This window comes from Ictalurus punctatus, chromosome 6, assembly GCF_001660625.3.
Source record: "Ictalurus punctatus breed USDA103 chromosome 6, Coco_2.0, whole genome shotgun sequence".
Taxonomy (NCBI): Eukaryota; Metazoa; Chordata; class Actinopteri; order Siluriformes; family Ictaluridae; genus Ictalurus; species Ictalurus punctatus.
The window spans coordinates 2,077,501-2,097,500 of record NC_030421.2 but is presented as its reverse complement, the minus strand read 5'-3'; the positions used below and the strand labels follow the sequence as shown (position 1 = coordinate 2,097,500).

The 20,000-nt window shown below is 44.0% G+C and overlaps 1 protein-coding gene across 2 annotated transcripts in view; it reads left to right on the top strand.

Annotated features, from left to right (window-relative positions):
* fgf14 (fibroblast growth factor 14) overlaps positions 1–20,000 on the top strand; it is a 138,556-nt gene that overhangs the window by 101,122 nt on the left and 17,434 nt on the right. For both annotated transcript variants that reach the window (XM_017470915.3, XM_017470914.3), the window contains exons 2-3: positions 1,099–1,209; positions 4,315–4,418. In XM_017470915.3, coding sequence (XP_017326404.1) covers positions 1,099–1,209; positions 4,315–4,418 — 215 coding nt within the window. The remainder of the gene's footprint in view (positions 1–1,098; positions 1,210–4,314; positions 4,419–20,000) is intronic.

The window sequence follows — 20,000 nt, the reverse complement described above, 5'->3', positions numbered from 1 at the left end:
TTCGTCCATCTGTCCATCCATTCATCCATCCATCCGTCCGTCTGTCCATCCATCCATCCATCCATCCGTCCGTCCGTCCATCCATCCGTCCGTCCGTCCATCCATCCGTCTATTCATCCATTCGTCCATCCGTCCATCTGTTCATCATTCCATCCATCCATTCATCCGTCCATCCGTCCGTCCATCCATCCATCCATTCGTCCATCCATTCATCCATTCATCCGTCCATTCATCCATCCATCCATCTATTTTCTGTACCTCTTATCCTACACGGGGTCACAGGGGAACCTTTAGCGAACTCTGGACACATTTACACACCCATTCACACACTACAGACAATTTCGAGATACCAATCATCCTACAACGCATGTCTATGAACCGGGGGAGGAACCGGCATGCGCGGAGAAAACCCCCGAACCACACGGAGAACATGCAAACTCCGCACACACAGGGTGTAGGCGGGAACTGAACCCCCAACCCTGGAGCCCCCTTAAATAGCCCATATTTCATGTCAATCACATGCCTACACGGTAAATTGGGCCATGTTGCGTTTGCACATGATGTGATGTTAAAGCACTGGTGCTCAGGATCTTGTTTTGACACAATAAAAAAAAAACATTCCGTCAATTTTACTCAAACCTCCACAGAACAGGTGGTATTTTATCGCAGGTCCTCGAATCTCCTTTCGCTTCCGTGCGACTCGGAGGTACCCTACGAGGCCCGACCGGGTTCATGCGCTATATTTACTGCCTCATATACAGTATATAATCCATTCAGTGAGGTTGTATTAATCCTGCGTCACATCAGAAACCACCCTTAATCACCCATATCTGACATTAACACACCCAGTGATGACTGTTAAAGGGGAGCCCTTTAATACAGGGGAAAATGATGAGCCTTAAGATCGGACTCGCTGCCAAACAGAACATAACGAAAGTGCCAGAACTGGAATAAAGATCAATGCAGAACGCACTGCCTTACGTACGCTTGTTCATAAACGATAATGGATCATCGTAACGAATTATTCACGTTCACGGTTAATACTATAACCTTACGATAACACTTTGTTGTTGTTGTTTTTTTTCTCTCTCTCAACAGATCCCCAGCTCAAGGGCATAGTGACCAGGTTATATTGCAGGCAGGGATACTACTTGCAAATGAACGCGGATGGATCTCTTGATGGGACCAAGGATGACAGCAGTAATTCTTGTGAGTTGATATCTCCCCCAAACCCCCCCCCCCCCCCCCCCCCCCCCCCATCCCCTCCAGATTTCTATCACTATAGGTTGTTGTCCGTTCCAAATATTTCAAATAAGTATCGATATTTTTTTTTAAGACGGCTAGATAAATACTGCCTCACATCCGCACACCGAATGTCAAGTATGCGTCTTTTGATCAAATACGGTGCTGAATAAATGCCCATTTAAACGGGTGAACGGAAATCTGATCTAAAGACCCGTCATGGCATATAGATGCATTTATTCGGCTTTATAAAAGTGCGAGCTGGGTGCAAAACCTAAGGGCTTTTTTTTTTTTTTTTTTTTTTTTGCATCAAATAGTTATGTTGTGATTGCAACATCTGCTCGCTAATTAAGCAAATCGGAATGATTGGTGATTTGTGCCATCTAGAGAAACATCGAACTGTTCAAACGGGTGCATCCACAGTGGATCGAATTCATTTTTATAAAATAGATACAGCGATAATACCGTATCCGGCGTTCCACGGCTTCGCGTCCCTTTGCACGGACGGTATGCCGCGTCGAAATCGGGAATCCGGAATGGCTCCGGATCCATTCGGTCGGTTCTCCTTCTAGATACCGCATACCATTTCCATCCTTTTATTTCGCACCGGTTTGTCTGATGCACTTCCTTGTCAAATCAGATTAGACAGACACTGAATAAACAAGGGCCCCAGATGAAGTGAGAGCAAGATCATCTCTTGGATTGTCACCGAGACTTGCGGGGATGTGTGTTTGTGTGTGTATGCGAGGAGAAATCGTGGCACACCAGCGAGTGGGGTATTATTAGCATACACAGGACCTGTTTTTCCATTGCTTCAGGCCAGCTGCTTAATTTGATTTCATTTTGAAGCCATAACGAGAGAGTGACAGGCAGTGTCAATCTTACACACACAGACATGCGTGGCTCTCCCGACATGATGGATTTTCTCCTGTGACGCACGTCGTTGTCTCATCAAATACTCAATAACCGGATGACCAGCAGGTCTATGGACGCCATGAATCTCTGAACAAGACTAGACTGGTTTGGGTTTTCTATATGAATACTATCGTAGCCATTTTCTTCTATGTACTGTACAGTAGCGAAAGATAATCAACACAAGCAGAGGCACTGAAGCGCCGAGTAGTCTTCTACCACTCTGATCCGGAGAGTGCAGCGTGCCGTTCTCGCCGTCTTTTCCTCACACTAGTCTGTCATACACACACGTCAGTTCATTTCACCGTAGATTAGTATAAGCCGTACGGACAATCGGCGCTCGCTGTCGCTGTCGGAGCAGCCATTCTACAGCAACACGAACAATAACCATTACGTAACAAACCCAGGAGGCAGGCTTCGACAACAAAAGAGCCATTAAAGCTGCCATGCACCATCGCTGCCTCTAATTACTGCCTCCACTTCTACTCCACTGAGTCAGCATCACATCTACCATACATGTGGCGTACATCTGCGTTTACGCCGTTAGTAACCTATGGGGTTACCAACCCATTGCAGGGCTCTATCACACACACACTTGCACACCCATTCACACGCTATGGACCATTTAGAGATGCCAGTCAGCCTACAATGCATGTCTTTGGACTGGGGGAGGAAACATGGAGTACGTTTATGAAACCCCCAAAGCATGGGTTGAACATACAAACACACACACACACACACACACACACACACAGGATGGAGGTGGGAATCAAACCTCCAACCTTGGAAGTGCAAGGCAGGTGTGCTAACCACTACTTTTGCCAAACTGGCTGCAGTTATTGCTGCATTTGGTAAACTGACTCATCACTCAACATTATTTTTGCAGGAAAATATTCTGGGCAGGATTAAAAAGCAAATTGCCATCGACTTTATAAAAAAAAATAAAATAATTTCATTAAGTTTTTCTTAAAGTTGCGGTGTCAAAACAGGTTACAGGCTGAAAAACCCAATTTTAGCCGAAAATTTCGTCCCCCAGATGAGGACGGGTTCCCTTCCGAGTCCGGTTCCTCTCGAGGTTTCTTCCTCGTATCATCTCGGGGAGTTTTTCCCTCACCGCCGTCTCCACCGTCTCGCCCGATAGGGATAAACTCACACGCTTAAAATCTCCATCCCGTGTTTATACGTCTCTGTAAAGCCGCTTTGAGACGGCGTCCGCTGTTAAACGCGCTACACGGATAAAACTGAATCGAATCGAATTGAAAAAATCGTTTTGGATGTTTGCCAGAATTGAATCACAGTGATTGGTTTTCCGATTGGTTTTCCCAGCTGACGACACGATTCTAATGACCGGGCCGGCGTTGTGGGCTCAGTGTGTTCCGCTCTGGTGGTATGTGCACTAAGAATACAACTGAATTGAGATAGATCGTGTCGTAAACAATCGCGTGTTCTGTATTAAAGAGACTTTTTTCAACCGCGCCGGACAGAAAGCCGCTAATAAAACCGATTCAGAATGACTTCCAAAAAAAATTGGTCAGCCAGTGGACCACACCAAGCAACCGACCACTACGAGAATCTGATTTAAAGCCTTTAATTCATTCATTTATTTATTTTTTTACAACTGTGTCTTACAGAGATTTAGATTTAGAACCCTAACGAGCAAGCGTCATTAGGGCTATGAAAAACCCCCCGAGTCACCATGAAACCAGACACAGAAGGTCTTCTGGGTGACACCGGATAGTGGGATTACAAATAAATCTTTACTCTTCTACACCTGCGCACTATAACGTCTAACAGCACCAGTGTGACGGAAGAATGTTCAGTATGTGTATGTACCGAATGAGTCCTGGGATCAGAACAGGAACATCTTTAGGATTACAGCAGCAGCTATGTCCAGCGGAGATTATCCACTGAAACCTGCGTGAGTCTCGGGCGTCGACTGTTCCGGGGAAGTGCAGATGTTTGTATCCGTGTGAGAAGATCCACAGCACGTACTGTACACTTGTGTATAATAAAGATCATTAAAGGCTTCTGAAGGTCTGGCGTACATTGAGGGTTCCTCTCTGGTCTCGTGTGCTGAAATGCATGACATGTCGTTGTGTGCATCGCTCCGTTTACCCTAATGCTACTCACACGCATTCTCTGTCTGTTCTTTCCCTCCAGCGTTGTTCAATCTCATACCTGTGGGCCTCCGAGTTGTTGCTATTCAGTCCGTGAAGACAGGGTTATACATCGCCATGAATGGAGAAGGCCATCTGTACACATCAGTGAGTACCACGTATTTGTGTGCGTGTGTGTGTGTGTGACTCATGTTTAGGGTCAAGAAAATCCCTGTTTTATATTGTGCCACAAGCGAGCAACTGCTGTGACTATTAACACAAATATCCAGAGAGGCCTCTACACTCTCTCTCTCTCTCTCTCTCTCTCTCTCTCTCTCTCTGAAACGCTCTCATTCTCTCTCTGGAACTTTGAATATCTTGAAACTTTCTGAAACATTGATCGTATATAAAACAGCGGTAGATAGAGCGGTAAATATCCAGGTACTAGGAACCCTTCTGCTGCAATTGAAACATCTTTCACCGTGGAGTCTTACACAAAAACTCTCCGACCATGTTCTAAAGGGCTCAGTAATCAACTTTAAAAATGTGCTCCTGCACTCCTTTTATCCATTTTCTCTTGCTCTCGCTCTCTCGCGCTCTCTCTCTCTCTCTCTCTCTCTTTCTCGTTCCTGTTCTTTGCTGTGCGAATGAGTCACGTAATGGCCTGCACTCTCGAGTCCAGAGTGTTCACCGGTATTGTGCCTCGTTTCTCGAAGAATTCGACTATCATTTGATTCCAACATCCATTAGGTGCCCATCACTCATTACAGCGCAGCTTCGATGCACTTACCCGGTAAATGCTCACAGCAGTGCCATCATGTCAAACATGATTTCAGCTTTTTAAACATTTATTTAGACCTTTTTCCACATTTCTTGGGAAATTTGAATACTTAGCTCTTAAATATTAGGCCTTTTAAATACCCGGCTTAAAAAAAATCAATGTATAAGATTTTCACCTTGTGGCGCACGGGAGATTAGCGGTTCGCACGTTCGCCTCACACCTCCAGGGTCGGGGGTTCGATTCCCACCGTGGCCCCGTGTGTGTGGAGTTTGCGTGTTCTCCCCGTGCTGCGGGGGTTTCCTCTGGGTACTCCGGTTTCCTCCCCCAGTCCAAACACATGCACGGTAATCCGATTGGCGTGTCCAAAGTGTCCGTAGTGTATGAATGTGTATGTGATTGTGCCCTGTGATGGACTGGCACCCTGTCCAGGGTGTACCCCGTCTTGTGCCCGATGATCCCTGGGATGGGCTCCAGGTTCCCCGTGACCCTGTAGGATAATCGCTATAGAAGATGGATGGATGGATGGATTTGAGCTTTTTCCCAGCTTCTTGTGTATGGCCTATGAGACGTTCCACGGGTTTTTCTCAGGTTAAACTACAACACAGTTTTCTTATAAGTGAAAATACCTTGAATATAGTCAAACCTATTTGGTATCTCATATTATATAATTAAACCAAATAAAAGCTTCTTCAACCTATTTTAGACATGCTCGTGTACTAATTTCCTGAGTTTGGAATGAGTGCTGTTCTATTGGCAGATCATCTTTGAAATTAGAAACAATACCTAGAAACATCTAGTTTAATAATCTTACAGTATATTTGTCGTATGGTGATCGTATAAGAGGAAATACTCGATACATTCGACTCTATTTAAGATATATTTTCGCTTGCTAAGAGGTCATTTTTTTTTCCGGACAAAAACAATCCTACATTCGAAAATAATTTCCTGTTTTCGCGACACCAGATGCTGGAGAGTAGAAAGTTTCCATCCGTCCATCCATCGTCTATACCGCTTTATCCTTTTCGGGGTCACGGGGGAACCTGGAGCCTATCCCAGGGAGCGTGGGGCACAAGGCGGGGTACACCCTGGACGCGGTGTAGAACGTTTCTCCTCGCTTAATCTTTCGGAAGAAGGAAGAGGTTAAGCCTTTGTACCAATGATCAGATGCTTGTGAGTTCAAATCCCAAATCCACCAAGCTACCACTGTTGGGTTCTTGAGCAAGACCCTTACCCATAAACAGGCTCAAGTTTGGGGTTTTTATTAAAGTTGAACATTATGGCACTGTATTCACTGAAGTTTATTTATACGTTATGCGCAGTGGGGGGAGAACATCATATAGTTGTGCAGTGGCAATTGTGACTCTTAGTTCATAAATCAATCGAACATAAACGACATCACTCGAATGATGTCGGATATCGTGCCTCTATTCTTTCCGTCTGACTTGAAGGTGAGAGGACGGGGTCCCTATAGAATAGAGTGCAGGAGTCCTTATCTTTGTTGACCGCCACCTCTTGTGCCTGAAAGGCCAGTAAGCATTGACAGGGAGAGATCTGTAATCTCCTAGTCGACTCCCCGGCTTTTGTTCAAAGGCCACAAAGATGAACCCCGGTGGAATAATAATCAAAGTTGTTTTCTAGATGGAAAGTGCAGGTGTGTACATACACATGCATACAGCGTCTTTTCCACAAAGCGACAGGTCTATAATCCAAGGAGTTGATAACTACAGCATGTTTATTTCCCCTGATGCTTGTGGAGTCATGGTGCTATCTGCTTTATATGATGTCATAGCGTCCTGCTTTGAGTTCTCCGGTCAAGTGGCTCGCCGTCCTCTCTGGGGCGGCGTATGACCCGGCAGGCTTTATCGCTCCCGACACTCGTTAGTGCTAGCTTTTACGAGTTTTAAATGGACTCTTTACATCGGTAGGTCGCTAGTGTCGAACGCCGCCGTTCAAGAGAGTCTTTGCAGCCTGTGCGTCCACTGTTTACCCACCGTGCTAAATGGAATCTGTAGAGGTTTTACTAGGCGTTAAGTATAAAAGCCTGCTGAAAACAGCTGAGGCTGGAGTGAAGTATGCATACATGTTTGGACTGATACATTTGAGCTGAAAAAAAAAAACCCGACAAACATTTATTACCAGGAAGAAGAATAATCATAGAAAGCGCAGCTTTAGCTTTACATAGTAGAGTATGATTTGATTATTTGTGGTGTGTGACTTCCTGGGGGTTTTTTTTTTTGGGATGAAATGGCAGACTGGACCCAACTAAAATGTTCAATTAATTCCAGTTTATCTAAATGAACCAGGTTTAATAAGCTTGCACTGATTGGCATGTAGAGCATGCTATGTGTGTGTCCAGAACCACACGAATGTACAGTATGTAGGCGAAATTCCCAGAAAGGATCTATTGAGATGTCTGAATCTGAACTGAAACCGAAGCTTTCAAATATAAACGTGTTAAAGGTCCATTAAAGCAAAAAAATAAATAAATAATAAAAAAGACTTTTCCAAGTGTAGTTTCGTGCAGTCGAGTGTAGATTTGGCTTTGACTATTTTACAGCTCATTAATCTGCTTTCTTTACCATCTGGCTTGCTGTTTTTATTCCGTTATCCAGTGTTGACTAGTTGCCAGCTCGCAATAGCGATGACTAGTGAATGCGTTAGTCAACGCACCTGTGCAACCCCTAAGACATGCGCATGCATATGTACAAATAATTGTTTTACTTCCCTCTAGAATATAAAGCTTGTTTGTTTGCATGTTCTCCCCATGCTTCAGGGGTTTCTCCGGGTACTCCGGTTTCCTCCCCGAGTCCAAAGACGTGCTGATTGGCGTGTCCGATTTGTCCGTAGTCTGTGAATGGGTGTGATTGAGCCCTGCGATTGGTTGGCACCCAGTCCAGGGTGTCCCCTGCCTTGCACCCGAGTTTCCAGGGATAGGCTCCAGGCTCCTGTGTAGGATATGCAGTATGTGCACAATCCACAGAAGGTTAGGTAATATATACACCCATGCAGGATGGCACATCATATTGAATTGTCGTACAAAGAGAGAAAAAGCTCCAACGGGATTCTTTTTTATACGGTTTATAACGGTGTGCTAGAGCGCACAAAAGTAGGCACTCCTTGCTTACTGAATCTAATGAGAGGACCGGGGTTTGTGTGTCGCACTGCAGCGTGTCAAAATCAGGCGATGTCGTCGAGATCTCGGCCGTCCCCTTTAGCTCATACTTTGATTCCACGGAGACGGAGACTCTGCTTCTCGAAAACTGCTAGCGAACGGTGCATTTTACAAAATAAAGTAATGAACGTGAAGCCCATTTGACATTTTGCACTGGGCGTGGAGCATGAATTTCTGTGCCGTTCGGTTTTGTAAACAATCTGTAAGTAATCGGTTCATTAAAGCAATGAGTTTTTTCCTTTCTGCCCCATGATGGGATGAACATTGACTTTCATCACGTCTGGGCGTCACCCGACGTCACAGCAAATAAATCCTATTTCCGTTATCGAGTTCAAGTTCAAATTCACTTTATTGTCATTTGAAGCGTATACGGCCGGTACAGTACACCGTGACACGGAACGGCGTTCCTCCAGGACCACGGTGCTACATAGTACAACGCTGACCACACGAGACGACACCGAACTACGTAACGATCTACACGTTTTGACATAAAGTGCACGTCCAGACGTGTGCTCACAGCACAGGACGGAACAATAACTACTTAAACAGGACAGTAGACACAGTCAGTGACGGTGTACACACCAGTACACTGTCTGATATAACAGGTAGTGCAGGAGATAAGTGCCAAAGAGTAACGATATCATTTAAAAATGGTATAAATATAAACATAACATGCTATGACTTAGTATTCAGCAGATTAAACTAAACCAAATATGGACATAGCAGTTATTGCAGCCAGGGAAAGTGTATAATAGTGACAAGAAATTGAATACGATATATATATATTTTTTTTTTAAAAGAAATATTTCACAAGATTACGAGCATACATTACAATATATAGCATGGATGTTGTATTTTCTAGTGATTCTAGACAGAAACCACAGGGAAAGAAAAACTCGATAAGCTTTGATTAACACGGGAGTGTATTCGATGCCGTGCCATGGGTGTAAAATGGGCTCACGTGGTCTACATTAAATAAATCTCCTAGGCTAATGAATGGTATATTAGGTATATGTATATAGGTAGAAATATTTCACGAGTCAAATGGCGTCTGCATGGAAGTCCATAATAATGGTTGGTTGGGCAGGCTAAATGGCTAAAAAAGGATAAAGTGTCCTAACTCCCATGTACCAATACAATGCAAAAGCGTGCACAGTAATTGGCTTCAGACTGACAAAGCAAATATTGAGTTCAGTCATGGTTAAATGCAAAAGAGAATCTAGGGGAGAAAGTTGTTGTGTTTTCTTGGACTGTAGGATTTCTGGGAATCAAACTCTTGCCCAATTTTGGCTCTAGTCCTCACCTCCAACTGTCGGTACCGAGAGCACTGGATCTATTTATTTATTTATTTATTTATTTATGTGCACCAGATCGTTTGAATGACCTCCAAGTCATTTCCTCATGATTTTGAAGATCGCTAATAATAATAAAAAAAAAAAACCCCAAAAAAACAAAACAAATCCACACTCCTGGCTCTACGTAGAACGGGAAGAAACGGAAGGTGCATGAAAGGTGACACTATCTTTCTATAGTCTGATGCCATAATCTAACAGATGGCTGGCTATGAATGTGTTTTTCTGGTGTTGATTGTGCTAATATTCACTTATCCAAAACCAGCCTACGCTTATTCATCACTGAGATCCTAACAGAATCCCTCCTACTGTAGAGTGAAGGTTGCAGTCGAAACTCATTTGAAAGTACACAAATGTTCTTTATAAAGAACGCTCAGCCGCGCGAGCCGGACTGCTACCGTAGTTATCGCATCGGGTCACTGAACGTAGCCTAGATCTAGATTCTCTTAACAGGAAGAAGGCTTTCATGGACGTTGTGAATGACCGACCTCGGATATTTCCTGTAGCCTGTCAGCGAGGTTAAAAGGTTAAAATTCACTCTTTCATACAGAACTTTCTAAGATGGGATACGGTTCAATCCACTGCAATATCTCTATCCCACACTGTTAAAAGGGCGTCCTCTAATCAGAAACCTTCTACGTATTTATCATAGGGTCGACGGTTCGATTCCCGGCCCACGTGACTCCACGTACCGAAGTGTCCTTGGGCGAGACACTGAACCCCGAGTCCTTGCACGGCAGCTCTGCTACCATTGGTGTGAGAGTGTGTGTGTGAATGGCTGAACGAGAACCAGTGTAAAGCGCTTTGTAGAACCGCTAAGGTTGAAATCCTTGAATGTTTGCGTACGCCGAACTGAACTAAAAAGTCCCCCGTACTTGCATGTAATGACGCCCTTCGTTAAAAAAAACAACTCCGTAAAGGTTCAAGTGTACAGACGTCTGGGAGAACGAAATGAACGACGACGCCGAAGCCTGAAAGGCAGTAATGGAAGTTATTTTGACTTGCTTCTATGCCAGTACACTGCTTTAGTAATATATAAATAATAAGCGAGTGCTAAATATCCCATCCGCTGAGGCGTTTGTTTACGGCGTATCCTCTGATTATACAGCGTTTTATTTGTCTTCATTTACGGGGTTGTATTGGCTTGCTCCATTGATTTTGAAAAAAAAACAACGACATTCTTTAACACCAGTCATATTACATGATTCGTTTTCACACAGTTTTCCTGATGGTATTCTTATTCCTCCGAAGCACTTCTATAAGTCACTCTGGATAAGGGTTCTTTTAAATGCTGTAATAAAAACAAGCCATTTCAACTCAGCAGTGCATCCCATACATAAAAGTGCGGTAATCCATGCAAATGATATGATTTGAAATCGATCAAGTCGAGGTTTACGTTAATTAGTGTTCTTGTGCATGGATTTACACACACTCAGGAGCACGAGTGGACTACTTTTTTTTTTTTTACGAAATGATGGGATTTTCACGGATAACAAAGTTCTCGTGTAAAAACGCGTGTACAAATGATTCGCGGAATAAACGCGTCCGTATCCAGCTCGATAAATAAGGCCCGTTGTCTTTTAAAGAGAAATGGATATTACTGTTTATTATTTCCCATGCGCCGTCGTTTTCCACATAATTATGCCGTTATATAGAAGCGCAGACCTGACCTTTTACATAAGCATCATTAGCTCCAAAACCTCTCTAATGTAAAGCCCCTGTCACCGTGTACTGTACTTATGAGAACCACTGGGAGAACTGCTTTATGCATTAATGAACAGCAAGGTCAAAGTGCCTCGTCAGGTCTGGCTTAGCAAATGGAAAAGGAAGACGAGGCATCTATAAATAGACTTGTTCTTTGCCGCTATGTCATGGCACAATTAACGTCGGCCTTGTTTCGTTCTCAGCCGTTAGCCCTGAACACAGGCTAAATCATGTGAAGTGTCATCACATTGTTCTGTCAATTTCTTCCCACAGCCAAGAAATGTCTATTATCATCCAAAATGGCTGTTGTATTGATCTGTCCAGTCACGGTGTCCAGGGGAACAGGATCTGGTCAAGCCACATACATCTCCTCGTCATTTTGATGAGGTTCTATGGGACCCTGTAGTGAAATTTGATCCGAAGACCTTTACGCTAGCCGTGTGACTGTATAAAGATGTTGGGAGCACGCTTGGCAGAGAGACATCCAGGGAAAGCCCTATAGTGAAATAAATAACGCTACCGGTGAGGCAGCTGATAAAGTGTGCCTGTGCCAGTGTGGATAGGTCTCGGTTTGAAAGATATGGCAAAAAAAAACAAAAAAACCCAAACAAAACAAGGTCAAGTCTGATAATGGTCTGAGCAAAAGTCATTTCCCTGTCTGACGACAACCGAGTGGAATTCTACCTGCAGTCCCTGGCCGGGTTGTCATTTCAGTCTAGTTTGGGCATGTTTTACATTGACTTGAATGCTTTTTCACTGTTTACAGCTTTGTAATGTGTGTGTGTGTATGCAAATGCAAGCTGTGACACCAACACTGTGTGGGTTGGAAGCCACTTCAAAATGGTTGTTTTTAGAGAACGCAGATCCCATGGTGGCACATGTACTGCGCATTGCAATATAGATGGGAGACATACTGTAGCTGGCGTCATGGCGAAGCAGTCGATCCGGGTCGACAGGTCCACACCTATTCATTTCCCCGCTTTCACGATCCATGTTTTTAAGTCAGGAAGTACATGACCAGGATCTTTATGAGCTAATGTTTTACAAGACCTTTATGTGCCAGGAGAGCGCGATCAACTTCCCAACAGACATCGGGGACGATGAGGCATTTATAATCGCCGTTTGTGAACATTTTGGTCGATGCGTGGCTCATCAACTTTATGCGTTTCCCAGCACGTCATCTATAGGACTTTTTCGGAAAAAAGTCGGCGCCCTTAAACGGCTTTGCCCGGTCACATCGGAAAGCAGGAACTTCCCAAGAATTAAGTAGCATGGGTCTGTCTGCGTGTTTCACGAGTAGAAGATGTTCTGTTGGAAAGGTTTAGGGCAAGTAACACAAGCGGAGTGTCTCTGGATCAATAAATTATGCGTTACCTGACTGACCAGAACGCAGGGGAGTTGAAAGAGCAGGGTATCGATTAGCAGGAGAGAGTGTGTACACTTGATTTTTCTGGAGGGAAAAGCCATGGCAGCATCATGAGATCGACAGGCAGCTTAACGCTAATACCTCCGCTCAGACAGTAGCATCCTTCAGTGCATGCTAAAGCTAGCTCTGAGTCTGATTAGGTGATGAAACATAGAGATTCAGAGCAAACAGCTTTGGGAAGGAAACGATAAGCCCGAGCTCTGAGTAATTATAGCTCTTATAACCTCATGATGGCAAGTTATAGACAGGATCGTTAGTTTGGAATAATTCAGATGCCCAACTCCGATGTGTAAATACAGCCAGAATACCACCTTCAAAATTCTCAGGCAGTTTGGCATAGAAATAACACCCAGTTTCACCCACACATCTCCACTTGCAGAGGCTTTAGCGAGTGTGTGGGCTGACATATGTCTGGGCCGTTCCCACACATGCCACGGCTGTACTCGCTCACCCTGGTGTGATGGATTTATCAGTATCGGTGCTGAAGTTACACATTGATTATAACTGCCAATACCGCATGACTACTTTCTAATTAAGATCATTAAAAATCCCAGGACACTTATAGTAAATAAGTAGGGGTAGAAACCCTGCCGAAATTCCCCCATCGAACGTCCTCTATCATGGCCCCCTAATAATCTCCGTCTCTGAACTGGCTACATCGCGTTCCTCTCGTCTCCACTAATATCTGGTGTGTGACGGGCGTTCTGGCGCAATATGGCCGCCATCGCGTCATCCAGACGGATGCTACACACTAGTGGTGGTCGAGGAGTTTTCCCCAAATACTATGTAAAGTTTTTTTGTGCGTCTGGAAAAGCGCTATATAAATGTAGCTGTACCAAAAATGAATAATAAATCAGCTCCAAAAGCTTCCACGCTGGAAAACACCCCGTTGACTCGTTGTCAGTGTGTAAACATCGGAGCTTGTTAGCTGTGTGATTGTTTTACTGTTTGCTTCAGACACCTCTGGGGTGGTGGGGATTGTAACATCTGTGCCTTAGTGTTTTGTGTGTGCAACCGACACAAAAATAATATAAGCAATGAATAATGGGATGTAATTTGTTTTGCAGTCACGGTGACTGAAGTAGCTCGAGTGCTGTATGTGATTCAGGAGAAGACTGGAATTTCAAACACGTCGCTCTGATTCGTTAGCACGTGACTTGCATGACTTTTACTGCAGATATATTCAGTTACTGATCATTTATAACGAGTCTTTATTGGTCACGTATACATTACAGCACGGTGAAATTCTTTTCTTCGCATATCCCAGCATGTCAGGAAGTTGGGGTCAGAGCGCACGGTCAGACGTGATACGGCGCCCCCTGGAGCAGAGAGGGGTAAGGGCCTTGCTCGAGGGCCCAACAGTGGTAGCTTGGTAGTGCTCGGGCTCGTACCCCTGATCAGTAACCCAGAGCCTTAACCGTCAAGCCACAACCGCCCCACCACTGCTTGTTCTTTCACCCGTATTGATCTTTGTATCCTAAATGGAGAAGTTTCTGCTCAAGGGCACTAACATCTGTTATCACACCAATGACCTCTTGGTTCCTAGCCAATTTCATTTAATATTTTGGGCTACAGTACAACCACAAGGTTGGTGAGTCATGCAGTACTGGGAAATTCAATGGTTAGATGTTAGCCATAAAAGATTTTTGGGAGCATAGCACTCAGCACAAATGCAACCGTGCACGGCAAAAAAGGAAAGTTAAAAAAAGCCTTGTTTTTGGGAGATTACTCTCACTTTTTTTGTGTTCAAAGAAAAATAATCTTGTCTAAGTGTGTTAAAGTGCACCCATTACGGTTTTTAAAATATTCCCTTTCATGTAGTGCGTTATATCTCTAGCTGTTTGTGAATGTAAAAACGTCTGCAGAGTTAAAAAAATCAAAGCGCGCGACAAACGGAGTTACCGACTCCCAAAAGAAGGAATCGATTCTGAACGGCCGAATCGAGTCGTTAGTGATTCCAGACTTTACTTCCCGTACTAAGCTAGGTTTAACCTATGTAACAAAGAACCCCACCGCTAGTCTTCATCGGCCGCTCGCTGACAGCGGTAGACCAATCAGAGCAGAGCATGCTGTCTGAAGGGAGGAGTTTAGAACGAATCATTTAGAACGGATCATTTAACGAGTCGTTTGTGACACTGGGGGAAAAAATGTAACGCTGCAGTTTAAATTCTGAGCATTATTATTAAAGTGTGTTTTTGACCTCGGATGCATGCAAATTTATTATATGAGACCTTTGAAACAAAATTAGGCAGGTTCCAGAACAATAATAGGCACTTTAAAAGAATGTTCACGAATGTGAGTATAGTGTGAATTGTGAATATGAGTCCTGGCGTGAGCGAAGGGCATCCGTTATGATTACAGCAGCAGTTCTTGGGTGTAAAAGTACAGGATAAATTTAAAGTATCCACTGATGCAAGGGTGAGTCTCGGATATGCCTCCAGTACTATAACACTGCTCTCTCACAGTGGGCTTTTTCACACCGATTCATCGCCTTATGTAGAGTCGTTAGGCAACACGGAAAATAGTTAGCTAACAAGACGAGCGAAGCTGTAAAAAAAAAAAAAGAAAAAGAAAAAGAAAAGAAAGAAAAAAAGGAACAATGACCGCAGCACAGCGTGATAAGATGTAATTAGCCCAATCTAGTTCGGACATTCTGAAGACACCAATTTTGTGTACAGGCTTATTAACTGTTCTTGGATTTGGTGGATCTAAAATTAGCCGAGCATCTGTTGCCCCCGTCACAGAGCTTTGATGGTAAGTAGGCGATGTGTATGGTAAATTGCGCATTTATATAAAGCCCACGCTCTGTTTTTTAGAATCGTATAATGTGACCTTTTTGTCACTCTCCTTATTTACTCAGTGATGAAGTCTGGGCAAACGAAGAAAAAAAAAAACAAAACAACATCAACAAACAGCCTGATTTGGTCAGTAAGTTAGTAAGACAAGCAGTGTCATGTGTCCGTCCGTCACATGAACATTAGCTGTAGTAATTGCATTAAAAACACACAGGCGTGAAAAATATTGTTTAAGAGATGCGATGTGTTTGTCCAAACAGTGGGACATTTATAGCGATAATCTCTCCGTGCATTCAAAAGAAAGCCTGCTGCTAATATTTTCTGCTGTTTCTTTCTTTCTTTCTTTTTTTTTTTTTTTTTTAATATATAGCATATCTCATTGTAATGCCCACGACTTCTGCGAATTCTCATATCCCATCATACACATATCATTTCTTTCTTCATATTTTTACGAAGGCTGTTTTTGAAACCCGAGCGCATGTTTGGTTCCTTTGGCTTTTTCCACGTTCCCGATCCGTCGTCAGCGTTTGTGCTACGCGATATGAAAAGTGAATGAATATACAGTACTTGTCACAAGCTGGATGTCTGCTTTCTGTGTCAAACTCAGACAAATGAAAAAAAATTTTAAAAAATAAAAATGTCTCACTGTCCTCCTCTATAGCCGTGGCATCGTGGCGTGTCGGGGGGCGAGACGAAGACCTCTCCGAAAACGATCCTGTTTCATCCTCACAGCTCACACGGTGCAAATCAAACCCTCCACAATAACCCGTCGTTCATTCTGTTTACATGAAACACACGAGCCTTGGTTTTATCAGCCTCCGCTGTGGGGAATCAATAGGGAATGCTCTTATTGAAAGGTTGTGAATGATGGGAATTCGTTCGTATTAATTCGGCCTAAGCTGCCGTCATACCGTCCTCCACTTTATTTATCCTTCCTCCCTATAGAGCAGCTGGTGCGGATACATTTTAGCTCTGACGTCCGTTGTTTGCCATTACTGCGCTCTTGAAATAAATTTGTGTACATGATTTTGGTGGGTGTAGCAGGGGGAAGCATAGAGAGACTGTGGAAGCACAGAGAGCAAAACGCTTCATTTATTCAAGACTGTCATCCATCCGTCCGTTTCCTACACAGGGTCGCGGGTGAGACTGCCGATTACCCCAGGGGACCCGGTGCACAAGGCTGGGGACACCCTGGATGGAGTGCCAACCAACCTCAATCACACGGCACAATCACACACACACACACTCACTACAGATCAATTTAGAAATGCCAATCAGCCTACAGCGCACGTCTTTGGACTGCGGGAGGAAACCGGAATACTCAAAGGAAACCCCCGAAGCACGGGGAGAACACGCAAACTCTACGCGCTCAGGGCGGACACGGGAGTCGAACCCGGAGGTGTGAGGCAAACACGCTAACCACTAAGCCACTTATACTTCTATATGTTATTTGAAAATACTTTGTTCTGTTTAGATAATCACTCAGGCTTCTTCATAAAACCAATTTGCATAAACACGAACAAGCTCTTGGTGTAATAGTAATATAATAATATTTAATAGCATGTTATGCCTAGAGGAAAAACACTTCTTTTTTTTAAAAGGGCATAGAAGAGGAGTCCGGAGCCGTTTGTGGCCGGGTAAAAGAGGACGAAACGAAATGTCCGTTCTATAAAGTGAGCTCGAGGCAACGTAGACATTTTTCTGTCCATTAACATGTGTGGTAGCTTTGCAGTTTACTGTACAGAGAGGACAAGCATGTAGGCTGGCAGGCTTATATTCATTAATTCATGTGAGCAAGTCTGTATTTTAAACGATCGCTCGCTCAGACGAATCATTTGCAGCTATCCCATCGAGCTTCGCCGTCCTCCTAGTGGTGGCTTTTAGAAATGCTTCGTAGCAGCATGCTCTGAGATGTGAATAAAATATCACTCCTACAACCAGAACTTTTTTTTATTGGCTGTTTTTATTTGATTTTGATTAAAATGGCACCAAATCGACCGCCGGTGAGCGTGTGACGTGAAGTATTCCGAAACCTCCCGGGCTCGACTCCAAAGAATTCTCTTACGATGTGTGATTTTGGCCCGCAACTACATTTTATATATAGTGTAAACCCTGCTTAACACAAATACAGACTTCCAGTCAGACGGACTCACGCACCCGTGTACAAAGAGCAAAACAACATCTGTTGGTGTAACAGAGAGACATTCAGAGAGGTCAAGAACCAGACTGGGGAAAAAGCCACCAGGGCACTGAGGTCCTGATTCCAAAAACCAAGGTTACCATTTGATGCTCTCGTATATAAAAGCTGACGACAGTTTAATCACATTATGGTTAAAGCGGGTCAGAATTATCAGAAGCCAATGTAGAACACACACACACACACACACGCACACGCACATTGCTGTCATCCAGAGGCACTCGAAATGCTGATCTCTGCTTTGCTTTACCCAAAACTGGGACTGTTCTGTTGCCATGGTTTTGTTTTGACCGAATAGCAAAATTTCACTACAGCTGTTTTTTGCAGGTGCTTGTACTGTTTGCCTTCAAAGAGTCGCTTCTTAAATGTCAAATACAGTCCGTGCTTGAACCAGGGACACTTTTTCCTCGTCTACTTTTGTGATGTGAACGTTAACTGAAGCTCTTGACCTGCATTTTATACGTTGCATATAGTAATATACAACATCATTCACTGAACACTTTGATAGGAACACCTGTACCCCTGCTCATTTATGCAATTATCCATCAGCCAATCATGTGCCAGCAGTGCAGTGCAGAAACTACAGGTCGAGAACGTCGGTTAATGTTCACATCAATTCAATTCAAAGCGGCTTTACAGAAACATATAAACACAGGGTAGAGATTTTAAGCGTGTGAGTTTATCCCTATCGGGCGAGACGGTGGTGACGGCGGTGAGGAAAAACTCCCTGAGATGATACGAGGAAGAAACCTTGAGAGGAACCGGACTCAGAAGGGAACCCGTCCTCGTCTGGGGAACGACGGAGAGTGTGAGAGTAAAAGAAAGTTCGTTGTGGTTTTTATTTGAAGTCTGTTTGTTGAACTCGTCCACATGGAAAATCAGAATGGGGAAAATGTGTAACTTTGACCATGGCATGGATGTAGTCTGGTTTGAGTATTGAAGAAACTGCTGGTCTCCTGGGATTTTCACACACAAAAGTGTCTAGAGTTTACAACAAAACTAAAACATCCAGCGATCGGCGGTTCCGTGGCCGGAAACGCCCTCTCGGTGAGAGAGGTCAGAGGAAGTGGCCAAACTGGTTAGAGCTGACAGGACGTCTACAGTTATAGTCTCAGTCTACTAAGCCACTCTTTACGGCCGTAGTGAGCAGAAAAGCATCTCAGAAAACAGAACACGTCACGCCTTAAAGCAGATGGACTACAACGGCACACCGGGTTCCACTTCTGTCAGCCCAGAACAGGAACCCGAAGCTACGCTGGACATAGGTTCAACAAAACCGTATAGTTGAAGACTGGAACCCATGACAGCACGTATGAATGGAGTCTGGAGCATGTTTTAGATACAGGGCTTCATGATGGCATTTCAGCATGCAACATGGATGAGATGAAAGGTCAGATATGATACGAGTCAATTCTGAAGGATTTGCTGTGCCTGAAGAAGCAGCGTATCTCTGAGACCGAGATGGCTGTGTTCAGAGACACGAAGCCCTCTATAGCTGATCAGCAACGTTGCCTGACCTGAATGCCACGTCCTTGCCATGTTTCACACATTCTGACAGATGGGGAGAAGCTTGAAACTGCTTGGGATTCCTCTGGCGTCTTCTGTCTCTCCCACATACACCAGACTTAAAACAAGCGGGTGTCAGAACTGTCAGAATTATTGTATGTTCTGTGCGAGAAAGAGAGAGCTATGAACCCTATTACCGAGTCCATCGTATCACCTGGATGAGTAAAGGCTTATATAGCGAGCAGTATATTTAGGTCTGCTTACTGTATATTTATATGAAATATGCTGTGCTACATATTTGATTTCCTTTCGCATTATCAGGGAAAGCGTGACCCCGAAGGATCCTTATAGAAGATAGATGGATAGATTATCAGGGAAAGTATCACAGAAAGTCCCTTTTGGCATACTAACAGTTTATCGCAGTGATAAACAAGACCAGTTCCGCTCTTGTTTGATGGCAGTGCCGGTAAAAAAAATACACGCACTAATAAGCAACTGACACAAGCCTACACGCTTGCATGTTGTGTGCCAACAATACAGCAGCTCTCTGAAGGGAGCCATTACTTGTGCACGTCAATCTTTCACACTTAACCATAGATCCCAATTAGGGCATATCACAGAGGTCTGTTTTTATAAAAGCAGGATGAGGTCGGTGGTCAGACTGTGCTGCTTGCACCTCAACACTTTTTGATTTAAGGGGCAGCATCATTAATCTGAGCACCTGAAGCAGCTGGAGCTGCAGTCTGGTTTGTATCGCTTGGTTGGTCACGGCACACACTCTGCTGTCCTCGGTCTGCTCGGATAGACTGTGTATGCG